Source organism: Scardinius erythrophthalmus, assembly GCF_964197995.2.
Source record: "Scardinius erythrophthalmus genome assembly, chromosome: 3".
In the NCBI taxonomy this organism is placed as follows: Eukaryota; Metazoa; Chordata; class Actinopteri; order Cypriniformes; family Leuciscidae; genus Scardinius; species Scardinius erythrophthalmus.
In genome coordinates, this window is record NC_138223.1 from 26474340 (window position 1) to 26486757 (window position 12418).

Below are 12418 nucleotides of genomic sequence, written 5' to 3' on the forward strand. Positions count from 1 at the left end.
TGCGCAGGTGTCACTCATCAGAAATCACGCCTCTGGCCTCGCGCCGTTCTCTCACGGCCCTCTGCCTCATCCTGCTTGCCACAATCATTTTGACCAAAGTAATTCCAAACTTTGCTGCGCCTAGAGGCAGGCGATGACATTCTTAGGATTTATCATGGATTCATGACATTTTGCAAATCTACATGTAGCAAAATTTTAATAGTATTTTTATTTGTCTAATACTTATTACAGATCTATTAACTATTCCTAAACACCCCTAATTTGTTCACCCTTAAGCTCTATGACTTACTTTCTTCTGTGGAGTAAAAAGATATTTAGGATTATTATTATTTTTTTCTTTGTTGTCTATACAATGGCATCCGACGTAGTTTAGGAAACATTCTTCAGAATAGGAGAAAATGACATAGATCTGAGGAAATTATGACAGTTTTTTTAATTTATAGGTGAACTATGCCTTTAATGATGAAAGGCTATTGACTGTTTCAAAGATCTGCACTACATCTCCCATCACCCTCCTTGGCTCCCACCTGCACGTCATTCCATAATCATACACAACTGCACCTCATCATCACCCTCATCACTGCCACTATTTATACATACACTTCACCACAGCTCATTGTCTGGTCTTGTTTGTATGAAGAGGACGATCTCCCTGTCTCCAGCGATCTCCCTGTCTCCATTCTCTTCAGTGTTTCTCCTCCAGCGTTTCTGTGTCTATAGTGATTCCTGTGTTCTATGTCCACATCTTCCATCCAGTCTTCTACCGAACTTCACACCTGTGTAGAAGTAGAACCATTCTATTCCTCACCATCACTCCGCTAACCAAAGTATCATTGCACTTACTTACCTGCATTCAGTTCATCCGCTCAGTTGTCTCAATAAACTCCCTGTTAACTTCAATCTCCTTCTCTTGAGTCTGATTCCATAACAGAAGACCGGAGATATACAGACTGACAGCAAGATGGGCACCCTCCTCGTTCCCCTAGACTCTGCCGATCTGCTTCTTTCCATCTCCCAGGACCACCGCCTGATCGAGTCATACACAGAGAAGTTCCTCGACCTCGTTCACCAGGTGTCCATCTTTTGGATTGATCTGTATGAACATCCTGTGGTTGAGTGGATTGTCCTACAATCTACCGACGGGGCTACCGTCACAGATTTGCACTACATCTCCCATCACCCTCCTTGCCACGTCATTCCATAATCCCACACACCTGCACGTCATCATCACCCTCATAAATAGTCACTTCCACTATTTATACACACACTTCAACACAGCTCATTGTCTGGTCTCGTTTGTATGAAGAGGACTATCTCCCTGTCTCCAGCGATCCTTCTCCACTCCAGCCTCTTGTCTCCATTCTCTCCAGTGTTTCTCCTCCAGCGTCTCCGTGTCTACCGTGATCCCTGTGTTCTACGTCCACAACTTCCATCCAGTCTTCCACCGAACTCCACTCCTGTAAGGAGAACCATTCAATTCATCACCAGCACTCTACTCTCCAAAGTATCATTGTACTTACCACTTGTCTGCATTCAGTTCATCCGCTCAGTTGTTGTCTCAATAAACTAACTCCCTGTTAACTTCAATCTTCTTCTCTTGAGTTTGATTCCGTAACAGGCTGCTGGCATTCCATCCTTTGGTTTTATAGATTCAAGAACCATCAAAAGCAAAAGAAGAAATGGGTAATTTTAACCCCCTGAGGTCGGCTGTCGCGCCGGCGCGATAGGCTAGTTTTTTTCCTTATCAGTGCAACAGAGACGAAAAATACTCTGTTGATTTTGATCTTACATACTTGTGTAGTACATCACTCGATGCTGTTAAGTGTGTATTATTTTTGTGTATGCTCACAATAAAAACAAAGTGTTGTGCTTTTTGCTAGGGGTGCACGATATATCAGCCGCCGATATAATATCAGCCGATATGGTCATTTTTTTTACACATCGGTATCGTTACGATGTCAAAATAGGGCCGATGTGAACAGGCCGATATTTGACGTGTGAAGTTGAAGATGAAGTTGACGATGCTGACTCGTGATCTTAGCAGTAGTGAACGCGCCTGAGAGAAATACACATTTCATACAGATGACATAAGCAGAGAACAGTCTGTTTTCTTTCGTTTTGAATTGTTCTGTTTAAAAATAGATGTTTCAAGCTGTCTATATATGTCTTAGGTCTGTGAGGCAGGTAGGTTTCAGTTCATTTGAGACGCACTTCAGTTCATGCGCCGTCGCCTCCAGGTCCTGATAAAATATTTTCTAATATTTACTTCTTATTTATTTTTGATGAAACATTGATCAAAATTAAGATACAATTAATACAAAACGAAATTAAATTTAAAGACAGGCTTTGTGCTTTCTGTTTGAGGTCTCTGTGAAAGTTTTAAAGCGGTCTTTTAGTGCCGCTTTCAGACGTGCATAACAGAGAACTGTCCCATCAGTAACATTGTTAATGCAGTCCAGTGCGACTTATGTTTTTTCCCTCTTCATGACGCATTTTTGATTGATCGTTTTTTGACTCGTAGATATTTGAATATATTGCATGATATTTGATACCCGTTCGAATTTGATTTTTCTCAAAAGTGACAGCACGTGTGATTTGTGGATTACTGATAAGCGCGAGTGGAGAAACAGGCGTTTATTTATTCATTCTCAGTGTTGAGAAACGTAGCCTTCATGTGTTACGTTATTGTGTTAATAATAACTAAAGTAGCCTACCTAATTATGTTACATATTTATTTTGTATGAAAACTAGCGCGTTCGTTACTTATGGATTAAAAAGTAGGCTACCATTGTATCAGTGCTGCGCGAGCTCTCCCTCACAAACACGTACGCGCACACACAGAGAGAGAAGATAATTGTAAAATGAAAAATTGACGGGCTAAGTTTAAATTTTGTTCTTGCTTGTTTGTTTTTTTTCTATCAAAATGTCAGAAAGCATTTTGTATTATCCATCCCTGTTTTTAAAATTTGTTAAATGACGGACGTTTTACTGTTAACACAGCCCATATGTCGGATTCGTCTTATAGCCTACTTGTTATTATATTTAGAATAAGTGATTCGTTATGCTATTATTGGACTCCTGTCTATTCATTATCAACTGTTTTCTATAAATATGTTTGTATTGGCTAACATTTATTCAGCTAATGCGTGTCCTGTTTAAAATGTGCAATGTTCAAAGGCAAAGACAGCACGTCACAAATAGAAGCCCTTTTCCCTGTGGTATTTAGTATCATATTTGGATATTGGAATAATAAATTAAGTAGCCTATCTTAATTGTACACAATATTCCTGTTTTTTTTTCCTGTTTTCTAAGGGTTTCTTAATTTTAGACAAGTTGACCAGCACACATTATATGCAATGCAATATAATGCATGTGTGTCGTATGTGTGACATATTTTGCATACAGGTAAAGGTGCCCAATATCAGTCATTTCTAAAGTAAAAAAAAAAAAAAATAGCTTTGGAAAATAGCTCTTTATTTGATAATCATTAACATTTGTTTTCTATACAGAGATATCGAAATCGGTAAATATCGGTATCGGCCATAACAGCAATATTAATATCGGTTATCGGTATCTGCCACAATTTTCACATCGGTGCATCCCTACTTTTTGGCATATAAAGAAAAATACAAATTTTTCTCTCTGTCAGTGTAGTCCATTCTGAAACGCGTGCGAAAATGAACTGTAACTCAGCGAATTCTCAGTCAAACAGGCATACAGAGACACAGGCATGAAGCTTGAATTCTCTTCTTTTTAATAACTAAAGTAGCCCGCAATAACACAGCCCGCCAGAATGGGCGGCGTCAGAGCGTATATAAGGAAGGCTCGTAGGCTATATTCTCTGATTTCTGTCTTTTCAGCGAAGCACTCGCATCGCTGAACTCTGAGAGGAAGCCGTCGCCGTTGTTCTGCAAGGAACAGCTAACGAGCCAGCTTAGGACAGCCTGAGGAAGCCGGTCGAGTCTTCGCCGCCTTCAGCCTGCCATGCCAGCTCAGCTATCCGGCGATATCCTTTCATTACAAGCTCTTTGTGTGTGTGTTTTGCTTCCGCAGCACTATCTAAAAGAGCAGAGGCGTTGTTGCAAATGCCTCGCACCACGTGCGGCTCATGCCGCTCTACGCTCAGCGACAGAGACCGCCATCTTATCTGCGCTCTCTGCCTGGGCCGGGACCACGCAGCCGTCGCGCTTTCCACGGGCGGCTGCGCTTTCTGTGAGGAGCTGCCGATGTCGACCCTGCGGGCTCGACTCGCCCTTTTCACAGAGCCTGCTCCTACCGTCGTTGGGCCGCGAAAGAAGAAACGCCGCTCTCAACGACCACCGGAGCCTGAGACTCGAGCCAGCGCCTCGCCGGAGCCTCTCCCGTGAGCCTCGCTCTCTCCTTCTCCGCCCCCGCTTCCCGATGCGCAGCCGACGGCTCTCGCCCTCGATGCCGTCGCCTCAGGGGATGAAGCGGATGACGACGCGCTACTGGACACGTGCGTTAATGGCGCCGGACAGCGAGGGATGGTCCGGTTCTGTCCGCTCCGCCTCCTCTACCAGAGCGTCCAGCAGGACTCACGCCAGTGTGGACGCCGAGCTTCTCCGCCTCCTCACACTGTCAGTCGAGCACCTGGGCCTCGAATGGTCTCCGTCAGCGGTGCCCCCGCCCAACAGGCTCGACGGATGCTTCCTGCCCGCCTGTCGACAAGCTCCAGCGTCCAGACCAGCGCCTTTTCTACCGGAGCTTCACGAGGAGCTTGCTAAATCGTGGAACGCTCCAGTTTCAGCCAGACTCCGCTCTCCGGCCTCATCAACTCTCTCCCGCGTGGACGAAGCCACGGAGAAAGGGTATGACCGGATCCCACCGGTCGAACAGGCGGTTGCAGCGCATCTTTGCCCCCCATCTGCGAGATGGCGTTCAAAGACTGCCCTCCCGTCTAAGGCCTGCAGGACTACTTCGGCGTTTGCCAGTCGCGCTTTCTCCGCCGCTGGGCAAGCCGCCTCAGCCCTGCATACAATGGCGGTCCTTCAAGTTCTCCAAGTCGACCTCCTCCGCCAGCTCGACGAGGGAGAACTGGATAAGTCTGCCTTGACCGACCTGCGCAGTGCGACGGACCTCTCCCTTCGCACGACGAAAACAGCGGCCCAAGCTATCGGACGTTCCATGGCTTCGTTGACCGTCTTAGAGCGCCATCTATGGCTAACGCTAGCCGACATGGGGGAACAAGAGCGGTCCGTGTTTCTCAACGCCCCGCTCTCACCCACCGGTCTCTTCGGCCCTGCGGTGAGTGGCCTGGTGGACCGCTTCTCTGAAGTACAGAAGGCGTCACAGGCCATGAACCTTTTTCTGCCCCGCCGCTCGAGCTCCGCTGCAGGCTGCTCTAACACTCAGCCTCCTGCACGCAGTGCCCGTCTCGACCCCCAGCTTCGCAGCAGCGCCAGCGCGGCCGACCCAGGTCCCGCTCCACCAGCCAGCACAGGCCGCCACCCCCGCGGGGTCCCCGGCCTAGAGTTTCGCTGAAACCCGAGCCTGCGAAGTCCACCTAGCACTCGTCGAGAGGAAAAGACGGCTGAGTCCCGCCGCGGCCGGACCGCCGTCAAAGCTAACTTGTATCCCTCTGCCAGTCCCCTTGATAAAGGCTACTGCAGTAGTGTCCACCGCAGCCAACGAGCCAGTTTCTCAACTCTCTCGCCTGCCCACAAACGCCGTTTTTACGGCGACCCAGATAAATCAAATAAAGAGTGTAAAATCTGGTCATTCGGCTCACGCTGTCAGTGTTATGAGTGTAGTAAACATGCCCACGTCCCAGTGTTCATTGCTACACACAAGCACAATCTCCCCTGTGTACCCCACAGAGTGCACTCACATAAAGCGCGCTACGGCCGCTCGTGTTAGTTGTAGGTCACGTGCCCACGCCCCAGTGCTCACACCTACACAGTGCCCGCTCTGTCTCACACATTCGGGGACCAGAACACTCCGCCACCGGCTGTGTGTTAATAAAGAGCCCTGTGCCCGCTACACAGCACGCACACTCTCATGTAAACACTCACGAGCCCGCCCCGCTTCCGCGCCGCGAGCCGTCACACACAACGCTCTATCACAGCGTCACTCAGCCGGCTGCCGCTATCAGCGAGCCCCCGTCTCCCCTCACTGCCACTGCGCGACTCGCGCACATACCGCCACAGGCTCTCTGTCCCGCGCTGTGCGGCGGGCGGGACCCGGAGGCGATTCGATCCCTAGCTATGAGTGCGAATGCATGGAAAGCTATTCCGGGAGTGTCGAAGTGGGTACTAAACACAGTGATAAAGGGCTATTCGCTTCAATTCGCTCGCCGCCCCCCGCGCTTTCGCGCCCGGGTCGAGACTCAAGTGAAGGCGGATGCAGCTCATCTGCTTCACGCAGAAATAGCGAATTTGCTGCACAAAGGGGCGATAGAACGAGTTCACCCTCCGGTTACCGAGGCAGGCTTATACAGCCGTTATTTCCTCGTACCCAAGAAGGGCGGAGCGCTCAGACCTATATTAGATTGATAGATTGATTGATATATTAGATTGATTAGATTGAACAAAGCGCTCGTGAAACGACCGTTCAAAATGCTCACGACCAGTCAAATCCTCGATCTGAAAGACGCGTATTTTCAGATTCAGATTATACCCCGTCACAGGCCATTCTTGAGATTCGCCTTCGACGGTCAGGTATATCAGTACACCGTCCTGCCGTTCGGTCTGTCCCTATCACCCCGTACATTTACGAAGTGCATGGATGCGGCTCTCGCACCCCTGAGATCAAAGGGAATGCGAATTCTGAACTATCTGGACGATTGGCTCATTATAGCGCACTCAACAGAGGAACTAGTTTCTCACAGGAAAGCGCTTCTCGGTCATTTGGAAAGCCTGGGTCTTTCCGTGAACTGGGACAAGAGCTCTCTAACCCCCAGCCAGTCTATCACTTTTCTGGGTATAGATCTGGATTCGGCGGCGATGACGGCCAGATTGTCAACACCTCGCCGCTTCCATTAAAGTGGGAAAAGTTTTTCCCCTGAAAACCTTTCAGAGGCTTTTGGGCCATATGGCGTCAGCCGCAGCGGTTCTGCAGCTGGGTTTACTTCGAATGCGCCCGCTTCAATGCTGGCTAAAGTCAGAATTGCCCTGCAAAGCATGGATTTCGGGCCGTGCACCAGTCAGAGTGACTCAGCGCTGTGTCTCAGCCCTGCAGCCCTGGCTGGCGGCCGAATGGTATCAGCGGGGAGTGACGATGGGGGTCATCGCACACCGCAAAGTGGTCTCGACAGACGCGTCCAACATGGGTTGGGGAGCAACTCACGAGGGCAGTCCGATTTGCGGCCCATGGTCGAATACGGAGAGAAGCCTTCACATAAACTGTCTAGAGATGCTGGCGGTCGAGAAAGCGCTGAAGCACTTTCTACCGCTTCTACGGGGACACCATGTGCTAGTTCGCTCAGACAGCATGTCAGTGGTGTCTTACGTGAACCGCCAGGGCGGAATCAGATCCAGATCCCTGCGCGCTCTCACAGAGCGCCTCCTATCCTGGGCTCAGGGCCCGCTGCGCTCCCTAAGGGCAGCTCATGTACCCGGTCGTCTGAACAACGGCCCGGACAGACTGTCCAAGGACAACGTTCCCCCAGGGGAATGGTCTCTACACCGCCAGACGGTCCAAACGCTTTGGCGTCGTTTCGGCGAAGCGCAGATCAGCCTCTTCGCTACGAGCGAGAACGCTCAGTGCCAGAGGTTTTTCTCAAAACACGAGGACGCGCTGGCCCAGACCTGGCCCAGCGTTCCGCTGTATGCGTTCCCCCCGATCTCGATGCTGCCTCAAGTGCTAGCGAGGATCAGGGAGGCGGACTGCGCAGTGCTCCTCATAGCTCCGCGCTGGGAAAACCAACCGTGGTTCCCCGAGCTAATGAGACTGGCAGACACAGCCCCATGGCCGATTCCGGTGAGGAGGGATCTTCTCTCTCAAGCCCGAGGATCGATTCTGCATCCCCATCCAGAGCACTGGTCTCTGCATGCGTGGGAAATCAACGGATATTCGTTGATCTGCCAGAAGGGGTAATTAACACGATCACGCAGTCCAGAGCCCCCTCGACGAGGCGGCTCTATGCGTCTAAATGGTCAGTGTTTAGCAAATGGTGTGTGGAAAAGGGTTCTAATGCTCAGTCCTGTGGAGTCCCACAGGTATTAAACTTTCTCCAAGAGATGTTGGACGCGGGCAGGTCCCCCTCCACGCTCAAGGTTTACGTCGCGGCCATAGCAGCGTTCGCCGATTCGGCGCGCGGCCGCTCACTGGGCAGGAACAAACTCATTACCCGCTTTCTGCTCGGGGCCAGGAGGATGAACCCTCCTCGGCCCCCGTCCGTCCCTATTTGGGACCTGTCTCTGGTCCTAGAGTCCCTAAAAGTGCATCCCTTCGAGCCTTTGGACTCTGTGGAGTTGAAATACTTGACGCTTAAAACCGTTTTTCTGCTAGCTCTGGCTTCATTCAAACGAGTGGGTGATTTGCATGCGCTGTCCGTCAGCACGTCGTGCCTCGAGTTTGGACCTAACGACTCGTTAGCCATTTTCAAACCGAAGCACGGTTATGTCCCCAAAGTGTTAGGTACTCCCTTTAGGGCTCAAGTCATTACCCTATCGGCCCTGCCGTCATCCGGCAGTGAGGAGGGTGTTAACCGCCTTTGCCCGGTCAGGGCGTTAAGGTGTTATGTCACGCGCTCTGCAGCCTTCAGGCTCTCAGAGCAGCTTTTCGTTTTGTTTGGAGGGCGCGCTAAGGGTCGCGCCGCCTCGAAACAGACGCTATCCAGATGGATAGTGGATGCTATTGCAGCAGCATATGCGTCAAAAGACCTGCAATGTCCGTTGGGCATACGGGCTCATTCCACCAGAGGCATGGCCTCATCGTGGGCATGGTCCAGCGGGATTTCCATTCATGACATTTGTATGGCGGCGGGCTGGGCGTCCCCCTCTACATTTGTTAGGTTTTATAACCTGGAAGTTCCCGCCCTGCAGGCTAAACTTCTGTCAGTCTAGTCGTGTTCATGTCCTGCTCATGTGCGCAGGCTGTACTATCGATTAGCTTGTCTGTTGAGCTGCACGCTCAGGGTATCAGTATGCATAGACCGGCCGTGCCGTTCTTGTGTTCCCTAGGTGTGCTTATGAACATGTGTTGGCCCGCACCGCTGGCCACCTGTCATTTCACCTCTATGCTTTTCATAAAGTGTCATATGTGATCGTTAGGGGCGCATGGCGTGGACAAGGGGTTCCCACAGCGTAAGCAAGCTTACGCAATACGAGAGAACCTCTCGTAAGAGAACGATACTTGGTTACTCACGTAACCTCGGTTCTCTCTAGAGAGGGAACGAGTATTGCGTTCCCTGCCGTGCTTAAAGCCTTCCTTATATACGCTCTGACGCCGCCCATTCTGGCGCGACGTCACTCCAGGCTCGCTGGTAGGCTTAAGCAGTTGCCGCGCGGCAGCCAATGAGCGTGCAGTATGCCGCTCTAGCTCAGCTGCCCGCAGCTGCACTGCGTTGACAAAATATGAAATTAAGGATAATTTTTGGCTTCAGTATCTCGAGAAAAGAAGACTTTTCCCGCAGCGTAAGCAAGCTTACGCAATACTCGTTCCCTCTCTAGAGAGAACCGAGGTTACGTGAGTAACCAAGTATCGTTTTAATGTGACTCCGCCCACGGAGAGCACGCGCTATTCAAACGCAAATAATCTGAGGTGATCCAGGCAAACCCGTGAACGCCCACATCAGCTGAATAACACACACAGCGAGTTTACTTTCAGACTCATGTACTTTACGACGCTGTGAGGAATAATACTATCTTGATAATAATCCTGGAAAATTTACCTCAGAAGTGCTGGAAGTTTCATTTCGAGGAGCAAAGGGATCCTGCTGAGGAATAGGTCAGTTCTATATTTGCTTTGTTCTAATCGCAAGTGTCTGTACACGCTGAATGAATGAACGCACAGCTGGCAAAAAGACTGTTTATGAATCGCGTTTCTATGTGTGAATGAATGAACAGCTTTTACCAAACTTTGTTGCTATACTGAGATGAGTAAAAATCGGATAGATTATAAAGTTTTTACTGCAAAATACTTCCACATCAAATAAGCTTATAATGTTGCCAATTTCTGCTCATATGAGTTGAATTACGTATGATAAAATGTATACTTTAGTTTTTACAAAGAAAGATTACACTGGAAATATTGTTACAATTTTAATTGTTGTTGTAATTGTATAACCTTTTTAATAAAATAGCAAAAAAAAATTACCCTTTTATATATATATATATATATATATATATATATATATATATATATATATATATATATATATATATATAGGATAGATGTAAACAAAATCTTTAAAGGTCGATATAAGCCTTCTCTTTAAATAATTTTAGTGACACATTTGGGTAGAGAATATATTCCAAATCTGAAAATACAGTATGAGAACAATTAACTGCACAATTACTAGAAATGTTTACCTTGGATATTATACAATTTGCAAGCACAATTTGTGGAAAAAACAACAATAACAACTGTGAACCATTATATATATATATATATATATATATATATATATATATATATATATATATATATATATATATATATATATATATATTGTCCTTGCATTCTTCCTTGTGGCTCAGTCACACACCTGAATGAAAGGCTCATTACGTATGCAGCCTCATTATGCGGGGGCCCATTGTCTCCTCAGGTGTGAATCACGCCCACCCGCATATTGCCTTTCCAAACAAAAAGTGTCGTACAAAATTTAAAGCAATGTATTGTTTTATGTGAATGATTAGGAAGGATGATTTTCACATCATTTTGAAGAAAAAACTCTATGCGACAAAATACATTATTCAGAAGTCTTATTGACACATATTTAGTATGTGTTTTGTGGCCTTATTTCAGACATTTTCATTTTTTTTTTTCAATTACCATGCATAAACATTATTTTCTCAAAAATACAAACATGTACATACATGTTGCTCACATTTTATGGTAGCCCTGTTTGTGCTAAATAGAGTGTAATTACACCTTTGCCATTAATATGTGTATAAGCAACTGAAAAAAGAACAAATGTAAGAGCATGTCAGAACATCTCAAGGACCCTAAAAACACCTTAGACCCCAGAGGGTTAATGAGAGGGTTTATTTACTGTAGCTCAAGTTACCTGAGAACTCAAGTATGCTTAAGTGACACTAGTGATTGATCATAAAAACAATGATCAGTCATTATGCATGACGTAACTTTTAACCTAATTCAAAGTTCAGTAATGGGCAACTGCTATAAACAAATGTGTCAAAGGGAAGTTCTAAATGTCTAATAATTCAAAACCTTAAGACATTGCAAACTCAAATATTATCTGAGTTTGCAATGTCTTAAGGTTTTGAATTATTAGACATATAATATATTTAGACAGTGATTATTTATTTCTGTTATATTATTTATTTCAGAAACAACCTCAAGTACACTATTATGTGTAAATGGTCACTCTTGTGCAATAAACAGCTAAACTCTATGAATCCGACTTCCTGACCAGAGTTCTGCAGTGGTCAATAATATAATCCACCAGCTTTTTATGGGGCAATCCCCAACAGGACACATAAAGGTAATTAATATGATTAGCCTTGACTACGTTATCAAACAGCTAACAATATGTCGGTAATGTTACACAAACCATGTTCCTGTTCGCCACCTCAGAGTCAGACAGCTGCCTTTTAAAAAAAAAACAACAACAACAGCATCCTTAGAACAACTTAGAACGTCAGTGGAGAAAGGCATATAGTTCATCATAACATCTTAATTCTCTCGTTATTTTGCGAGTATATGTACACGATTTTCATATCAACAGAAAATTAAACCGGGATAACCTGGCTTCTCTTAAAGGGATAGTTCACTTTGGAAATAAATTTTGGTATGTTTTAGCTTACCTCAAGGGCATCCAAGATGTAGGTGTCTTTTTTCCGCAGTAGTTTCAATTTTGATATTTTTAGGTCAAACCGTTCTTGTCTGTCAGTCGTATGATGCAGGTCGATGGTCACTGTATCAAAACACAAGCACAGAGTCCAAATTAAAACAATTCCCCATCGTCCAAATTAAACAATTCCCCATCGTAAGTACACATTGATGGCCTAAGACACGAAACGAGCGGTTTGTGTGTGAAAATGAACAGTATTTATATCGTTTTTACCTCTTGTAACACAGCACACGTCCAAATGATCTGACGGCGCGGGCGGGTATAGATGTATACATAGATGTCGCCTTGGCTACGGTTTCGTTCTAATGAACTGCAGTAGCAAAGGCGACATCTAGTGTATACATCTATACCCGCTCGCGGGCGGGTATAGATATATACACTAGATGTCGCTTGGCTACGGTTTCGTTCCAATGAACTGCG

General features: G+C 46.6%; 1 protein-coding gene across 3 annotated transcripts in view; it reads left to right on the forward strand.

Moving 5' to 3' along the window:
* The window catches only part of pudp (pseudouridine 5'-phosphatase), a 64586-nt gene that overhangs the window by 8863 nt on the left and 43305 nt on the right, over window positions 1-12418 (forward strand). Inside the window, exon 5 of one of the 3 annotated variants that reach the window (XM_081362433.1) lies at window positions 444-3432. The exons of the other annotated variants lie outside the window; for them this stretch is intronic. Within the exon in view, the coding sequence (XP_081218559.1) occupies window positions 444-447 (4 nt within the window). The 3' untranslated portion in view covers window positions 448-3432. Of the gene's footprint in view, window positions 1-443; window positions 3433-12418 lie in introns of those variants that run through there. 3 annotated transcript variants of the gene reach the window in all.